The sequence below is a fragment of the Hippoglossus stenolepis genome, chromosome 3 (assembly GCF_022539355.2).
Source record: "Hippoglossus stenolepis isolate QCI-W04-F060 chromosome 3, HSTE1.2, whole genome shotgun sequence".
Taxonomy (NCBI): Eukaryota; Metazoa; Chordata; class Actinopteri; order Pleuronectiformes; family Pleuronectidae; genus Hippoglossus; species Hippoglossus stenolepis.
In genome coordinates this window covers 28,612,627-28,632,066 of record NC_061485.1, presented here as the reverse complement: position 1 = coordinate 28,632,066, position 19,440 = coordinate 28,612,627, and the positions used below count along the sequence as shown (strand labels likewise).

Sequence of the window (19,440 nt, the reverse complement as noted above, 5' to 3'; positions counted from 1 at the left end):
ATGATCAGATGAGAGATTCTGCAACAAGGCTATTAATTTAGACTTGTATTCAAGGTGTTACACTAGTAGCCATACAGTAGTACAATGTATTTATCTAATACATTTGTGTCAGTAAGCCTTGTGATCTCAAAAGACAAAGATCATATGGTTCTTAATAAGTATTTTTTTCCCCAAACATTCAAAGTGTAGCTCGCAGAATGGGTGTTTTCCTTGAAGAACATTAACTGGAGCTACAGCCAATGGTTGGAGTCATTATGTTTTCGGGTTGTTTGTCCATCCGTCTGCTTGTCTGTCTGCCTTCCAACAAATGGTGACTAGTGGTCACTTGGACTCAAAGAATAATTGATTAGACTTCATTGTTAAGGTCGCCTCATATTAGTCTGTTGGCTGAAACTGCACTGGTTGGTGGAGGAATATAGAGATTCTAGTTTCCAATGCAGTGAGAGTAAAACAGTTAGACAAGAAGTTTCTTGCATTAAGAAGTATTCAGGTCCAACATTTGAAGAGTTGCAAAACTTGGTTTTTAATGACTTGCCCATTAAAAAGGCTACAGAGTGAACCAATCCTCTTCTACACTACACAATTACATGTTATAATCATTTGAGCATGAAAAGCCACAGCATGATACATCACCAATTAAAAAAAGGTAGCAAGGACTTATTTTAGTGCAAAGATGAAAGCTGTTGAGTTCCATACTGCATATTACAGCTTATTTTATGGGGAAATCCATACTTTGACCTGACAGTCCTTTTTTGTGATGGGCAGTGGTCAAAATAGGTGTCAGTGTGTATGAGTCGCTTCAGCACTAACATAGTAAGTTGTTTTTGTATGTTTCTTGTGAACCTCTCATCCAAAACCGTCACAGTCGACTTCCTTGCTGCCTCAGCAACACACACACAAAATTTCAAGTCAAGCAAATGAGAAGTTGTTGTGAAAATCAAAGGACAGACAGACAGACAGACAGACAGACAGACAGATTGAAAGGTATAGATTCTTGTTATTACCAATCACATGTCACCATGGCAACAATTCATTTTCAGTGAAGCCGTGATAGGGCACTGCTCCCTGAGCCATCAGAGGACATCTCTGTCGCTGCTGAGTGACTATGATGAGGACTAGCCTATATGGGACAAACTGCTGGAGGCTATCACTGCAGCCTAATGACAGGCTTAGAGGAGAGAGCTCCATTTTCTTTATTTAGAATGGCTTTAATAATGGAGTGCACACTGTGAAATAATAGAGCAATATATTTCTCTTATCTGCAGAAGTAGTTTTCATAGTGAAACTCTGGGTATGCATTGTAGCTATAGAGAATTCTGTCACTGTGAAAATGTTAGCGTTTAATGTTGAATTATCTGAAAACTACAAACCTACTTTGTTTGCCCTGATGACAGACACTGAAGAGCGGAAGCATGTTCACAAAATAATTACTTTTTTTTTTTTAAATGTAAGAATGTGGTGTGGCAAAAGACCATGCCACGGGGCTCCCTCACACACAGCCAGAGACACTATTGTTGCTTTGCAGCATCTTTATTGACCACCACACATACACTTGGCTTCTCAGCTCAGTCTCTCCCACATGTGTCTGTGTGAGCTTCGCTCTTGTCCCGTGTCTCAGTTCTGAGTGTCTCTCCTCTGGCAGCTCCACTGCTGCCTTTTGAATCCAGGGAGAGTTGATTGGTCAACTAGTCTGAGCTGTGCCAATCCCCTCTCCCTGGTTCACCTGGAGGTGCTCACTGAGCCACCTCCACAGTTGTTTCTTTATTTATCTTAACTGATAAGTGAAATGCTGATGAAAATGTCCAAGTGGTTGAAGAGCTATACAAAACTAATCAAATATTCACTTCTATTAAATATTCACTACACCACTGTATAATTGCCATGCCTCATGTGACTTCATGACAAGTAGTTCTTCAGGCTGGAAGAACACAAGTGGCACATCTGGCACAAAGAAATCACTCATCTCACATTTATGTGCAAAGCAGAGCAAAACCTATTTAGTCCTTGTCACTAGATTTTTTCCTTCATTCAGGATGTGAAAATCCCTGATTAGCTTTCCATCGACCTAGGAACTCTTTTAGCAAATGTATTTTATTTTTTTAAATGCAGGAGCCTGTTTCCAGTTTGGAATCCCTGTCTTTTAGTAGCCAATAAAATGTAATACTTGAGAAGTAGCTTTATTTCTAAATGATATTGGTATTTGCATGTCTGGTGCTACTCTCATAAGTAGTGTGTCTTTGAGCATATGAGTCAAAACAGTATATAAGGACGATAGAGTGATGGTTGTGTATTTAAGTATTGTTACCATATATTCCCTAATCTTAACTGTTATAGTTGCCCAACCTTAACCAAACTGTATATGGTATATAGTCTGTATTTATATAACAACTCAAAGTGCTTCAGAGTTCAGTTTTTGCCATTCACCCATTCACACACAGCACTTTCTCTATCACACATAAATCACACAGTGTCAGCACAGCCGTCAAGAGCAATTTGGGGTTCAGGAATGGAGGAGCCTGCGATTGAACCACTGAACTTCTGATTAGTGGTCGAAATTTACCTTGCTCTACATCCTGAGCCACAGCTGTGGAAAAAACATATTTGAAATGTTAAAATTAAATATTAATAATGTTATTCGCAGATTCCAGAATCCCCAAACTTTGTATGCCTCTGCGCCGGTGACAGCCAGTGGTCGGGGGCATTATCTTTTCAGGTTGTCAAAGGTCACGGTCACATAACTTAATTTTCCTTTGTATGTGATATAGCAGGACTGCCTTTAAGGAATTTAGTTACACCTGGCACAATTTACTCGGACTAATGCATGAACTGATTAGAATTTGGTGGTCAAAGGTCAAGGTCACTGTGACCTGAAAACAAATGTTTTGCCTTTTGAATGTGATATCTGAGGAACACCTCAAGGGAATTATTTGTCATTAGGTACACATGTTTAGTTGGACTCACAAATTATATTTTTTAAATTTGGTGTTCAAAGGTCAAAGGGCAAGGGCATGGTGACCTCACAACAATGTTTTTTGGGATTCTCAATGTAGGATCTCAAGACCGCTGACAGAGAGAGAAAGAGGCTGACAGAGAGAGAAAGAGGCTGACAGAGAGAGAAAGAGGCTGACAGAGAGAGAAAGAGGCTGACAGAGAGAGAAAGAGGCTGACAGAGAGAGAAAGCAAAAGAGAAAGAGAAAGATTATGGGATGAAAAAACACAAAGTTTCACTGAGGACCTGTATTAAACCAGAACCCCCAAATAGTTTACAGTCATAACAGAAGCTCTGTGTCAATGTGCTGAGTTAAATACCAACACTAGCATCAGTAGCAATGTTAAAATATTGATATTTAGAAGGTAAAGCTAGCCATGTTTACTGTTGTGCAAACATCTGAAAATCAGCACAAACCACAAAGGTTTGAACAAGAGCTGATGGGTCATTATTTTTTCAGGCATTTGATTGTACACCAAAGTACTGTCTACCTCATTCTATCTATCTGCTGCTGTAATGAGTTAATATCCATGGGGTGGTATCAATACGGTTTGTCTCATCTCATCTCTCTAAATTACAGACCTAACAATACAAAAGTAAGTAATCCCCAAAGTTCTCTTGAAGTCTGGATTAAGTTGATGCTTTCAACACAACAATTTTTAACACCATTAAAATATACAGCTATGGATGAGTTGTGAGGACAAAAACATTTAGGCCAAGTTAAAACTTTTAAGTAGTTTGGGTCCAACAAGCAGTTTTCACAAGACCACATTCTGACAGAGAAGATATTACACCGACAAAATAGTTCAAGCCGGCACATTAGGGATGTTATATATATGTATAATCAAAAATTTAGTATGGCCAATAAAGGATGCTATAAAATTATATAAAACACCTAAATTGAAAAATATTCCCCACTTCTGTTTGTGTTCTGAATTAGTTACTGGTCAGATTTTGCAGACTTTAACAGATGGGCAGAAAACTAAAACTTGTTGTGGGAGAAGTGCATGTATCACACAGTTAATGTACTGTAGCTAATGACATTAGCTAATGCCTTTAGCTAACTGAAGATGAAAACAATCTCAGTACCGTGTTCCAAGTCTGATGCAGTTAATTCGTAATCTCTGATGGTGAAACAGGCTCTGGAGCAAGAATGATTACGATCTTAATCCCTGTTATCCTTGTTTAAAAAATGTTTAATCAAAGCAACATAAGACCTATGTTTTCAAGTGTTGATAAGACAACAGTTCCATATTTTTTTCGCAATTAAATGTATTTATATGTCAAACTTTTTTCTTTCTAATTTCCCTGTTGTCTGTCCAGTTGCCAAAATCAGGATTTTAAGGGGAGATTATAACATTTTTAAGCATTACATCTGAATAAATCTATTTTATATTGATTGTTATCCTTCCAGTAAGACAATGGAAGTCAAAATCATCATCAATAGTCAAAACAGAAATGTTTTGCAGTCAAGCATTCAGTCTTTAATAAGGAAAAGAAAAATTGTTTTGTGCAGCTGGTCCATAACAATTTTGATATTTTGTTTGAATTGAACTTAACAATAACCCATTTCATCGACTACAGGACTTATTTATATGGATAAATAGATGACATTGCATTTATTTTCCACAATAATGTTTTCTATTAGGGATGTCTGTCATATCATACAAACCACCAATGTAGACCTGTTTCAGAATTCCATTTTAAAATGAGTTATGATGACCAAAAAGGCTGGTGTCTCTTGGGAATAACAACACTGATGGACAGGTTGAGCCTGTGATTCCTCTGGCTCTGGCTTCACTCTGCTTTTTCACGTCACTTTGACCTCATTCTGTTTTTGACATTGATACATTTGGTGCTCTTCAAAATTCATATTTATTGTAATGCTTGTGTGTTGGCCTTGTTTCCTTTTAAAGAAAATACTTTTTTAAATCTCAGTGGGTTTAACCTGTTTAAATAAAGGTAAAAAAAGATTCAAATGAATCCCAAGCCAATCATAATGCATTTGATTTGCATTTAATTAGAGAATTGAGAATATATTAGCTTATATAGAGCAAAGTTCAACTCAAGCGGGAACATCAGCAATATGATTACTTTAGTGTAGACAATTTGAGATAAAACTGTAGAAAAAGAAGACTTCAGAGGAAGAAGGGCTGGACTGCAAATGATGTCAAAGCCAAAGTTATATCCTTTTCATTTTCAGAAAAGAAGTAGAACTCAAAGTCCCACTTCATTCAGCCAGATGAAACTCTAAAGTTACTTGGCAATTGGCTGAGATATTTTATTGATGGCATTTGAAGTCCTGTTTAATCTTAGCTTGTGAAAATTGGAAGACCAGATGTTAATTAGATGTTAATAATCTGCCGTCTGATGTGTAATGCTGGTAAAGCAGATCTGAAGGAACTGTCCCCATTTCTCTGCTTTATACATCTGTCGCTGGAAGATGAAAGCCCCACCTGTAACAAAAGCTTCACTCAAAGATTTCAGATTTGGGAAAAAAAGGAGGTTATTGAGCTTGTGGCTGCTGATAGGATGATTTGAAATATAAAAGCCTTTCAATATAACTGACAGTGAGTTATTAAATTGTATTCTGCCTGGCATCATTAAAATCGTACGAGAAACCCTATAGTTGCACTTTTTGCACTTTCTGATTTTGCTTTGTTCACAGACCTTAGCAATTATTCATAATTACAGTGCTATATTAACCAACAGAAATAAAAAAATGACCTCTGCCAAGGAGGTTTTTTTCCATGCTGTTTGAATGTCTTTTAGCAAGACTACTAAAAAACTGCTAAACCAATTTTCTTGAAAAAAAAAAAAGAACCCTTTGCATTTTGGTGCTTATCTGGAAACTGGGGGGGATCGAGACATTTTTTCATCATCACTTTCTTTATCATTGTGAGGTTGGGCTTATTGATATTTTCACAGAATTCCCAGAGAATAATTCATGGATATTATTGGGAAAAATGCATATTTAGGGGACTGATACCTATAAGTGTGTGTACTATGGTGTGGATCCAAATAATAATTCAGATCTAGTGAATTTGAATGCGGTTTCCTAAGGGGACTGTTGGGCTTTGGTGGAGGTATGCGCTCTGCTGAGTGCGATTCTACTTATGTTATGTCTCACAACATGAAGATACTCAATTAAGTGTTCAAAGAAAACACTAGAAGAGCCATATCAGCCCCTGCAGCCACAAGTGGGAATGGATTATGTTAGGCTCTGAGTATAAGTGGTTTTCATCGACAGGAAACAAAGCCAATCAATCACTTTGCTCCAATTGTGTTGTCAATGGAACAAACGCATCGAGCTCAACAGGCAATGAAGCTGCGAATATCACACACAAGTTACATAGTAGAAGGACAGGTGTCCAGGGCACAGAGTGGGAATGAAAGAGGCACCATTTCTCTATTACAAGTCAATGCACCATTAAAATGATATTGTAGCTGTTATTTAATGCTGCTTTTAGAACTGTGCTTAACTAGGAAGTGAAGCCATTCAGTGCTGCCCTTTCATGAAGTCAGGGTAGATGAGAGACACAAAAAGGATAATGCAACAAGAGCTGGGATATCTTGACTTCAAGCTCTGCAAATAGTGAATCCTTTTTTTCCCAGCATTCAAATAGTGTATTTGTGTTACAGCCTGCCTTTCATGTAAATCTTTAAAACTTCACGCTACAGTTTATAATGCTGTAAGGCTTTTTCTTTTTCTTTATTCTCCAGGGACAACCCCTGATGACATCACCATGTTATCGACGTATAACAAAGTTCTCCCAGAGCCACAGAAAACATGGATCAGCTGCATAGTGCTCCCTATAATACTCAACTGATCTTCATGCATACAATCAGTAGTTTTCTCACTTGTTACAGTATTTGAGTATATTTACCTGATACTTTCCTCTTCTACTTACACATGCATGAAAATATCCCTCTCCAGTCACATGGGAGTTAGCCCAGCTCAACATCAAAGACACCATCACGTATTACAGGCAGGAGTGGAAACCGTCCACATGGAAATGGAAATGGAAAGAGCCACACTGAGTCACAGTACTCTGAAAGCATTTACATTTATCTCTATGCATTTATTTATAATTCTGACAGGGATCCCTTGCACTGCACACGTCGTCATGATGGCTTGCTGCCTGCATTCACTGGTCAAATCCCAGGTCACTGATGTTGTATATGGGACCACAGGGAGGTTATATAATATACATGTGACTTTAACAAACTTGACAGCGTTTTCTCTGTTTTCTCTCTCAGTTGATGGGGTTACAAGCACTGAGGTAATGACACTGTTAGAGAAAGGCCTTTTGAGGGGAAAATCTGTAAAAGTACCAACATTAAAAAAATACTCTTTACACATGAGTCAATTAACTCATGTCAGTCTAGTAGTAATCTGCAATTTTCAGCAATAATTATCTGCCATGTTTCCATCAAGGATAGTAACACTGTAATCTAATATTCTTTACAAATGTCATTCTATCTTCCTATCTTGAAAAACAGAAGAATTAAAGGATCACGCTGTATAAATCATTTAGGATTTGAGAGATTTAGTGCTCAGCAGAAAGAGTTACTGTCAGAAGAAGCTTTCTTAAGTTTGGATTTGTCCTGCTCCTGCACACAGAGCAGCAGGGTGGCTGCACAGAGGTTGCCTTTAATTTTTTACTTTAATACAGAGTCTTCCCATGAGCCGGTTTATAGTCTCAGTAGTCTCAGATGATCACACAAAGGTTTCCCTCCCAGGCTATATACACATTCACCATCAAGGATCACTGCGGTAGAAAACATGTCCACCATCTCATAAAAGCTTGTTTGTGGACAAGGCCTCCATAAAAAAACAAAAGGCTTAATTAGACTGGAACATTTAAAAAGGATCTAAGAACTCGGCCATGGTCAGTTTACCTTAAACACAATAATAACTGTAAAAGGTGGATAAGCTCAGCTCATTCCCCTAAACTGCCTTAAGGCAAGTTTGATTGAAAAAAGAAACCAGCAACTGGACTACTGTTAATCTCAGACCCAAAATAAAAAAAATAACTTAAGTAACAAAACCCAACACTCTAAACCCATGCTGAAAAGAAAGAAGGAGACAAACTGTACAAGAACAAGAGAACAAAACTCCCACACAAGCAGTGCCACCGGCTGTTGGGCAAGTGTGTCCCCTGCTCTCCAAATGACCTCTATGTTTCCAAAAACAACAAACACACAGAAGCCCACTCACACATAAGCATAACAACTGTGTACCCTCTGTATGATTCTAGAGTGTGCTCATTCTGGTCGTAGTTATCTGTAACATGAGCAGAACTTCACTTCTGACAAAACAGAATTAAAGGAATATTGCGCAACAACCCAGGACATTGAAAAAAGACTGCACACCATTATTCTTTTTCCCTTCTGGAAATTAATAATCATTATAAAGTGACACGTACAAATTTATTCTTCCAGTTTCATTGCAAAACCTTCATAAACCCATGGTTCCGATCTGATCACATGGAACTAATTATGCCCATGGTCTGTGTCTGTCTGTACTTGACATTTGGTTTGTAGACTTAAAAATGAAGTGCATATAGAAGAAGAGGTCTTTCCGTTTGAATTGAGGAAAAGAATGAACTGGTGTCCGCTGTCACAACTTCCTACAATTGGTCTGAAAGTCCGAACTATCCCAAAACGTGTTTTCACACTGTGAACGAACACAACTAGGCATTTTTGATGTGGACCAAAACCACCTCTTTTGGTCAGTTTATATTTTGGTCGGTTTGTCAAGGCCGTGGTGCGAGACCCCTTTCACACTTGTTCATTTGGTTCAGACTAAACTGAAAAGTCTGAAGGTCTGGACCATATAAGGTGTGAAAAACCCCTTTCAGGTTTTGTGAACAGTTCTTGTATAAAGCTGTGTCTGTTTCGAGTTAACTGTGTGTGCGTGGTGTGAGTTTGTGTGTGTGGTATGGTTGTGTTTGTTCAAAGCCATTGATGTGAGGACAGTTATTTGTGATGGTTAGGCCTAGGGTAAGAGGCTAGCGAATGCATTATGTCAATGAGTGTCCCCACTCCCCAAACCAATAGAGCAACATGTTTGTACACGTATGGGTTGTACTTCATATGGGAGTGGGGACTCACATCCGCCAGTGGAATGTGGGAGGAGGACATGTGGGAAAACTCCTGCTGAGCTAATTGAAACTCTCTCTCTTGCAGCACACACGTACACACAGACACACAGACACACACACACACACACACACACACACACACACACAAATGCATCTACACGTACATCCTTTGATGGCTTCAATCTCAAGTTTATTTTCTTCATCCTTGCTATATCGATTGCTACCACCCTTATGTGCATCTGCTCCAGTCACGTCGCTGCAGCTTTACATCGACAGTGTTGCAGCAAGAATGTGAATAGGACCCTCTGTGATGAGTGGTGGCTGTGTGTGTGTGTGTGTGTGTGCAGGATTGTGTGTGTGAAGCTACAAGTATCCCCCACTGCCCCATGCGACCACACAGAAGTCATTATGGGAGCAATCGCTGTCTGCTCATACATCACTGTTAGCTTTTTGCGTTAGACGGTCAGCAGAGATTGATTAAAAAGAAAACCACACTGAGAGGAAACTGGTATTAGGGCAGAATTAAATTCTAGTTTCAAGTGGAGGTATTTGAGTTTGACTTGCCCTCACGCAGCTGAGGTTACGTGACTGGGTTCACAAAAGTAGCTGTGGAGAAGACAATAGACTGACAGTGAGACAAAATCTAATTTCAAGGGCACAGGAACCAGCCTCTGAAGGAGAATATATAACATGTATGTGCTTGTGTGTGTGTTCATTGTTGTAATCGGTGGGGTTTCTCCAGCATGATAGATTGTGTGCACATGTTTCTGAGGTGTTTGTTTGTCACAGATGTTTAAAGTGACATCCTTGAGTCTCTGCCTGCATTGTAATCACAGCATAGCATCAGGCGGCCTGCTCACAGCGGCAGCTTTAAGTGGATGGAACGAATCGCTGTCATCTGAAGTGGAGTGTGACTCACAGCCTCAGGAAGTTATCAAGTGGATGATAAAGGTTCTGCAACTTTTTTTTCTCTAAGTTTTACTTGACTTGAAAACTATTAATTATGCAGTGTTTTCTGTCAGCGTGTAATATGGTGTACTGTCAGTCTATGACTCTTTAGTTATTACTTTAGTCAAGTAGATTATGTTTTTTGTCTGCGTTTGTTTGTCTGTTATTAGTTATGCATTACTATGAAACTTAGTGGAAGCATGTGGTGTGGGCCAGGGAAGAACACATTCAATTTTGCTATGGGCGGGATCGGGGGCAGGTCCAGGAATTTTCTTTCACTTTCTTAAACATCGCGAGACAGGGAATGTTTCCCGCACTTTCTTTCCAAGTAAATAAGTATTTGATCTACACAAAACAAATCTGACATTATAGAACAGAGGCTGATATCTATAAGTGTTTGTAATTTGGTGCAGATCCAAATAAAAATCCAGATCTAGTGAATTTAAATGTGGTTTCATGAGGGGACTGTTTGGCCTCGGTGGAGGTGTGTGCTCTCTCAGTGTCATTCTAGTTTAGTTTTGTGATGAGCTGCAGTGTTGGATTTGTTTTAATTTGGCTAGAAAACACACAAAGACAAGCAATTAGCTTGAAAGCAGCATAAAAGGAGTTCCAGTAGTTCCAGTAGTTGAATAGTCACAGCACACTTGTGCTATGAGACTTTTACCCCCCTCATCCCATGTCCCCTGTCGTCTTATTCAATGGTAACTGACTAATGAAGGCAAAACACAATCATACATTTTAAAGGAAATCTGAAAATGAATTTCCATGCATCGTCAAATATTCTGCTTTGCATAAAAACAATTATCTGATGGGTTTTTTTCCAACAAAAGGTTCAATTACGTGGTTAGAAAATCTTGTGGTGGTGAGTGGTCTCGAGTCTTCAGGTTTCACCGTAGCACTTCTCTAATTTCCTTGTTAGATCATGATTGGCTTAAGGACAACATGTGATGCCACATATCATACTCACTGAGTGAAGAAAACCCATAGGAAAATGGTATTGCTGCTTCCTTTCCAACATACAGAATGTGGTTGAAAATGAACAGGGTATGAGGGACTGTGGCACTTCAGATAAATATCTGTTTCTTTTGCATGAAGGGAAATATCGTGTTATGGTGCATTGAAACAGAACATCAAACCAATGTGTGTGTGTGTGTGTGTGTGTGTGTGTGTGTGTGTGTGTGTGTGTGTGTGTGTGTGTGTGTGTGTGTGTGTGCAGAGCATGCCCAAGTAAAAACATTCACAAACTCTTTGGCGTTTTTTCCCTAATTCGCACTACCTGGAGTGAAGATGTGTCTTGCATAGTGACCCGCTTTTATAATTTGTTGTGTGTTTAGTGTGAACCTTAGAGAAGATACAAGGAGCTTAAAAGAAGAGGCAGCACAATCCTATCATTTTAATGCAGCACTACAGGAACAACAGCAGCAACAAGGCATCACTCTCAGAAGATTAAAGGCAGAGCAGAGAAAAGCACGGAGCTCCTGCTGCACCCGGGGATTCCTCCTTCACAAAAATGATTCCAGGCCTTGTTTGACAATCGAGATCCAATTTCAATAAAATTTTGAGATTGTTTCATGAATCAGCACCAAATGAAAAGTCCTATCTCCCCTGAGAAAAATTAGGAGGAGGGAGCTAAGACATGATCAGAATCTGGGAGATGTATCCCCGGAGCAGAAGTCCTTTTCACCCCCTACAGTATATATGATAATAGCTATTCACCAAGATGTCAAGCGCAGAGCTGCAATTGGATCAGCTGATGAGGGGTTACTGCAGTGTGGTTTGCAGCAAATGATTGACTCCACTGCTATATGTGGGTGTTCTGCCCTGTTCTTATTAGATGCTTTCAGACCTGCACTGAACTCCGGATTATCGCCTAACATTATCTGAAGGGGCTGTATATGAGAACACAAATGTCTGTGCGAGAGGCTGTGGAGTTTCTCTAGCGATGATCCTGCCAGTAAAAACTCTGGAGAATGTCTTAATGAGCCCATGTGAGAACACAGCAGGAGATCGTCTGCAGGATTCACATTGAGCAAGTTTCTTTTTTGTCATTTTATTGAGCATCAATGATACAAGGTATCCACAGAACAAGATACAAGAGAAAGACCATGAAACAATGATCATGTTTTTGTTATTTGTTTTGGTGATATGATGCAACAAAAAAAGGTAAAAAACACACAGAGGGAAATAAAAATTAAAAAAACAATAAACAGTTAAATTAAATAAATAATATTAAAAAGGGAGCAATAAAAAACACCAAGGATACAGAGAAGAATAAATAAACAATAAACCTGTCTCAGTGCTCAGCCATCCAACTCCTCAGGTACCACATCCAGAGAGTCTATGAGGGACAATAAAGGGTTCCAAACTTGTCAAATTTCTTCAGAGAAAACCCTAACCTCTCCAGCTTTAGATCATGCAGAACCTCTTTTATCCACTGATCATAAGATCATAAGCAAAACCTTCTTTCAGTTTAAAAGAATTAGACGCCTGGCCAGCAGGGTGCAAAAGTTCCATGGCATGTTTCACTTCAGCTTAGAGTTCTTTGTTAGGTGGGATACCAAATAGGGCAGAAAGGGGATGTGGATCTACCACAATATTATAGGTCATTTGAAATGTATCAAATACCCAAAAAACATGTGTACCAGGTTGGCAGGGGACTGGCAACATTTGTTTACAGGCATCACTGACATAGGGGTAAAATTTAGGCAATCTGTGATTAGTGTAATAAATTCTGTGTATGAGTTTGCATTGAATCAGCCAATGCCGGGCACAGATGGAGGAGTTGTGGATTAACCTTAAGAACTTTGGACACAGGTTTAGCTCAGAATGTTGTTGGTCACAGCATTGTTTGACAGATTGATGGATTAACACTGCTGAGTAATATATCTATAAGCTTAAGCACCAGACTAGTAAAGTTAAGAAAGTGATCCCACCAGCATTTAGTGTAGTCCAGTCTGATGCTAAAAGTGATCATGTTGTTGATTGTGCTAATGGCTGCCTGCAAATGACACTTGACTCTAATGATCCTCTAGATAGAAGATAAAACTAACTTGCAAATTAAATCCAACATGGCAGACAGGGAAGAGGAAATGGTGTTCCCCCGATGAGGAAGAATCTTGCCTAGTCTTGCAGTATAGTCTTAAAATATATAGGAAAGCCATCTGTAAACATCAGCCTCTGTAGCAGCCTATTACTCATCCTTAATAGAGGGAAATAAAAATAACCCCAGGTTTCTTTTCAGCACTGTAGTCCGACTCACAGCTCTATTGATCCATGCTTTCCTATGGCTCTCAGTTGTAATGACTTCATGAGCTTCTTTAATGAAAAATTCTAACTATTAGAGACAAAATTCATCACCTACTGCAATTAACTGGCATCGATTGATCTTCATCCACAGGAGCCTTAGAAACAGCTGTAAAATCTGACAAATGCTGTTTTCTTCGATTGACCATGTAGCTTTAATAATCATTTCATCTAAACCATCGACCTGCCTCTTAGACCACATCCTAACTAGGCTGTATAAGGACGTTTTGACCTTAGTTAGCATTTCTTCACCAGATACGATCCGTCTGTCTTTTACTTCATGCTAAGACCTGCAAATCAGCTGTGGTTTATACTTAAGGATTTTCAGTCAGGATTTAGATTGGACTAATTGTGTTCACTTTATACAGGCTTCTTTTAGGCAGAGTAGAATTTTCTATTTGTGTCCTTTACACAAATAGAAAACATTTAAATGATCTACTTCACCTACATTATATAAAAAAGTTGGTTATAGCAATTCTTTTTTATTAGACTGTTTGAACAAATCTACACAAAGGTTGCTGCATATATACTGACAGGAACTAGAAAAGATTACATTTCTCTCATATTAGCTTCTCTGAACTGGTTTCCTGTAAACTAAAAAAATCCTACAACTGTCTTATTTAATTGAATGATTTACATTTTAGTGAATTCTTTCTGTCTCTCACTACCTCTCTCCCACTCTTTCTCCCCCTCTCATTTTCTCTCTCAACCCAACCGGCCAAGACAGATGGCCGCCCAAAGGAAGCTTTTCCTCTGCACTCTCTAAGTGCTGTCGTATGGTGATGCTATATAAATAAAACTGTCTTAACTTAACTCTTCTGTTCTGTTCTTCATTCCCACTCTCCCACCTTCTCTATCTCTCTTTCTCTGGTACCCTCTCTCTCAGTGGGATTCCCGGAAAGAAGTGTGGAACCATCATCTTCACAGCCGAGGAGCTAAGTAACTGCCGGGTTAGTTTCATATTGTACTCAGGACACAGTGGACCTGTTTAGACCTGGTATCAACATCAGTCTCTTGTGGACAGCTCTGCATCAGTTCACATCTGACATTAGAGTGTGACTCCTTTGTGATCAGAGCTCACAGGAATTATACACGTTTATTTGCATGTAGATCAGAGAAACTGTAGCAAGTGAGAGGACGTCAGCTGCAGCAGGGTTGGACCTGTGGCCTAGGAATGTGGCCACATGCGTCCCAGACCATCTCCTAATGTGATCTCAAATGCGTTGTTGGTGCATCTTGGGTGTTTACAATTGTCAGATCATCTGAGATGGTCTTTAATTCCAGTCTGATCAGGGCTTGTGTTTCTCCAGGCTTACACGCATGCACGTACGCACGCACACACACACACACACACACACACACACACACACACACACACAAACACTGGTTGATATAAACCGTCAGAGACAGAGGTCAGAAAGTTAAGCACTAGATTCTGAATTCATGACAGTCACGTTCTGTGTTTCCATTTTTAAACTTTGAGGAGAATTTAAATGGCTGCACAGACTTCAGAATAATTTTGTCATTTGCATCAAATGGAAGAAAAGGGAATTTGTACTTTTCCTTCAAAGTGGTGATCACAGCTACTCATGAATTATTTATCCATTCCTACAGTGCACTTTTCTTGCCATAGGGGGTAAATAATTGGACACTCCAATCAAAGAAAAAAAGCACTTGCAAGCACACACAAACAGGCTTACCATGTTTTTATATTACACACATTTACATGTAAACAAGTGCAATTACATCCATGCTGGAATAATGATGTGAATGTTGAGGAATGCTAATATGTATACATAAAATTAACTTTAACCTTCCCTACCTTTATTTATATATATATATATATTAAGGTTAAACTCTAACTGCAGGACATAAAACAGTGATAACAGTAAACTGCAGAGTCCTTGAGAGCTTGAGAAGTCCAAGTTATGGTTTATATGTCTGCTGGATTTATTGCAAAAACCTGTGTCTCTAGAAAAAAACCCTCCCCTGGTTGGTTTTAGCATAAGAATAAAACAACAGTTCTATCTATAAGATTTTAAAGGAAAATTTGTATCCCAGCAATGTTGTCATTTTGGTTTCTTACAGCTTTTACAAATTCATTAGTAAACATGGAAAGTAGCTGCCTAAAACATTCATTATGGTTAAGTGCGTATGGATCTACATCTGGGTCATCTTGCACATCGGTTTGTTTTCATGCGGGGCTCTGAATGGTTCTTCCAATCTAGCTGTCCGCTAACTGCTATCATCAGTCTACCAACAACGCTAACCAGTACTACGAACTTGACAGGGCGAGGAGACCAACTTTTCCCTGGCAGCTTATGTTGTTGTTCCCAGTGCAACCGAGAGCGGTGATACTGAAATAATTATCTCACAGAAGTGAGGCAGACCATCTGCACTACTTATGTAATATATTATATTATATTATATTCTGGCTCAAACTTACTACAGATCTTAATCAGATATAATAAATCTGTTTCATTTGCTTGTTTAGATGCTCTGCCTCTAAAAGCCAAGAAGAAAAGACTGTTGAAGTAATATTCTAATGTGCACGTTCAGTTTAACACTGTGCTTATGTTAAATAATGTGTGCAAGATAATTTATTTCAGAGCAGTGGAAGCTGAGTCAGCTTGACAAGCACACTTGTCTGTAGTGAGCTTTAGTCAAACGCTTGTTTGATCTTCAATTTGCAAAAGTCCAAAACATGCTGCTCCCTTTCCTCATCTTAAAAAAACCTACACTTTGACATGCTCACACCCACGAAAGTTACAGAAATGACTGGAAGTCAAGCTAGCTCCTAGAGACAAAAGGCCTACTGCTGCCAGAAAAGGGAAGTACATTACAAAATGAATGCAAACAAGGAACATCAGATCCTTTCTGGGACAGAACCCTGTTTTGAGATTAGATCGGGGAGATTTCGCTTCCAATCAGGTATCATGTAATGGATGTCTATTTTTAGCTTTAGTCAACCACTGCATGACTTGGTTGCCCTGTTGGCAACACCACTGATGAGGAAATGGATCACAATGTTAGAAAACATCTTAGTTTGGCAGTTTTGGCTCATACTTAACACATCAACACATCAGCTGTCCTACGCGTGGAGCGAACACACTCGACCATGTTTACACTCCCTTCCGGGATGCGTATAAGGCCCTCCCTCGCCCCCCATTCGGCAAATCGGATCACGTCTCAGTTCTGCTGCTGCCTTCCTATAGGCAGAAACTCAAACGTGACAGACCGGTGACTCGGACCATTCAGCGGTGGACCGACCAATCAGACTCGGCTCTACGGGACTGCTTCAGCATTACGGAGTGGTGCGTGTTCCAGGATGACAACATCAACACGTACACGGACGCAGTCATCTGCTACATCAGCAAATGCATCGATGACGTCGTACCCAGGATTACTGTACGAACTTTCCCAAACCAGAAGCCCTGGATTAATGGTGACGTCCATGCAAAACTCAAAGCACGGACTGATGCCTACATCTCAGGTGTACAGGAAGTCCAGGTACGCGCTCCGGAGTGCTATTAGCAGTGCCAAGAGACTTTACAGGGACAAGGTGGAGTCTCACTACAAGGGCTCCAACACAAGGAACATGTGGGCTGGACTCAAAACCATCTCTGACTACAAAGGAAAGACCAGCAGTGCTGATGTAGTGTCTACATCTCTCCCAGAGGATCTGAACACCTTTTATGCACGCTTTGAGAGCAACTCCCCGGCTGTGGAGATCCAAGAGGCCCAGGAGGACAGCTGCCCCCCTGTAATATCCAGGGCAGATGTGTGGAGATCACTGAACCGGATCAACACACGCAAGGCACCTGGACCTGATGGCATTCCTGGCCGAGCTCTCAAGGTGTGTGCAGATCAGCTGGCAGATGTGTTCACAGACATTTTCAACCTGTCACTGCTCCAGTCTGTAGTCCCCGCATGTTTCAAGGAGACCATCATTGTCCCTGTTCCCAATAAAACTAAAATCCTCTGCCTGAACGACTACCGCCCAGTAGCACTCACTTCCACCATCATGAAGTGTATTGAGCGGCTAGTCAAACCCTTCATCACCTCCTCCCTCCCTGACTCTCTGGACCCTCTTCAGTTTGCCTACAGGCCAAATAGGTCGACTGCAGAAGCCATCTCCCTCACCCTTCACACTGCCCTCTCCCACCTGGACCAGAGGGACACATATGTGAGAATGCTGTTCATTGACTACAGTTCAGCATTCAATACCATCGTGCCCCTGAAGCTCGTCACCAAGCTCAGAGACCTTGGGCTCAACATCGCCCTCCGTGATTGGATCCTGAACTTCCTGACGGGCAGACCACAGGCAGTGCGGATAGGCAGCACCACATCCTCCACCCTGACTCTAAACACTCCCCCAGGGCTGCGTCTCAGTCCTCTCCTGTACTCCCTGTTCACGCATGACTGCGTGGCCACCACAGCTCCAACACCATCATTAAGTTTGCTGATGACACGACTGTCATAGGCCTGATCACCGGCGACGATGAGAAGGCCTACAGAGAGGAGGTCAGAGCCCTGACATCTTGGTGCCAGGACAACAACCTCCATCTCAACGTCAGCAAAACAAAGGAGCTGATCGTGGACTACAGGAAGAGAAAAGGAGTAGAACACGCCCCCTCTCCATCAACGGGACTACGGTGGAGCGAGTCAGCAGCTTCAGGTTCCTCGGGGTCCACATCAGTGATGACCTGACCTGGACCCATCACACAGACTCCATCAGGAAGACGGCCAGACAGCGGCTCTTCTTCCTCAGCAGGCTGCGGAGGCTCAACATGGATGCCAGGATTCTCTGCAATTTCTACAGGTGCACCATAGAGAGTATCCTGACTGGCTGCATCACCGCCTGGTACGGCAGCTGCGCCGCCCTGAACCGTAAGGCTTTACAGAGGGTGGTGAAGTCTGTAGAGCACATCACCAGGACGGAGCTACCATCCATGGAGGACCTCTACACCCGGCGGTGTAGGAAGAAGGCCAACCGGATCATTAAAGATCCCTATCACCCCAGCCATAAACTGTTCTGCCTGCTGCTGTCTGGCCGACGGTACCGCAGCATCCGGGCCCGCACCACCAGGCTCAGAGACAATTTCATCCCCCAGGCCATAAGACTTTTAAACTCCTCCAATCTGTCATAATTCCACTACTCTGCACCTTAGCATATTTGCACTATTGCATATTTGCACTATTGCATATTTGCACTATTGCACACACTTGCACTATTGTTTTTCTTTTATTTGTTTTTCTTTAGGTGTATATATATATTTTAGATATGTATATTTGATTTTCTATTTTTAATTTTGATACTCTATTTTATCTTATTTTACTCGATATTTTTTCTGCTTGTTATATTCTGAGCATTGTTAAAGAGAGCCTGTGACCCAAGCATTTCATTGCAAACGATTTGCTCAACCCATAGAGCCACAATGGACACATTTATGGTACATATGTGAGGTTAAAATGTTGCGTTGAATAAAGACGGACATATCCTAAGTTCAGGAGTGCCTGTGGGTTTTGACCTTTTGATCCTTGATAAATGGGGTTTTCTGTCCAGGTCACAAAGTGTTTTTTCAGGGCTAGAGAAAGGTCTAAGATCTTTCAAGTGACAAAGTTCAGGGCCAAGTGAATTCATGAGAAAACAATGGTAAATTCAATGTTCAACCATAAGTCTGAACTAAACCAAACTTGAAATCAAAGGATGTATGAACTGTTTGTTTTCCCAGGACATAGCGACCATGCAGCTCTGTGCCAACAAGCTGGACAAAAAGGATTTCTTCGGCAAGTCTGACCCTTTCCTTGTCTTTTACCGGAGCAATGAGGATGGGACGTAAGTGTGTGATTTTATAAGGGTCGTGTTTGTTAAACATTGTAAATCCTCAGCTGTACGGTCCATTTATTTCCTCGAAGCTGTGAGTGTGATGCTCCTCTGTCGTAGCTCATCCCTTATTACTGACAGCACATGAAAATCTGACGAAGGATTTCTCTGTTGGATCCACTCCCATGACAAGTGTGAAAGTGTTGAGACTGGTAGTTTGAAAGTGGGCTAATAGATTTTCTTGACACTGCGATAGTGTTATAATC

General features: G+C 40.6%; 1 protein-coding gene across 1 annotated transcript in view; it reads left to right on the top strand.

The window, feature by feature from the left end:
• The window catches only part of LOC118104734 (copine-9-like), a 176,357-nt gene that overhangs the window by 116,559 nt on the left and 40,358 nt on the right, over positions 1–19,440 (top strand). The window contains exons 7-8 of the mRNA XM_035151826.2: positions 14,234–14,297; positions 19,083–19,186. Of these exons, the coding sequence (XP_035007717.2) occupies positions 14,234–14,297; positions 19,083–19,186 (168 nt within the window). The remainder of the gene's footprint in view (positions 1–14,233; positions 14,298–19,082; positions 19,187–19,440) is intronic.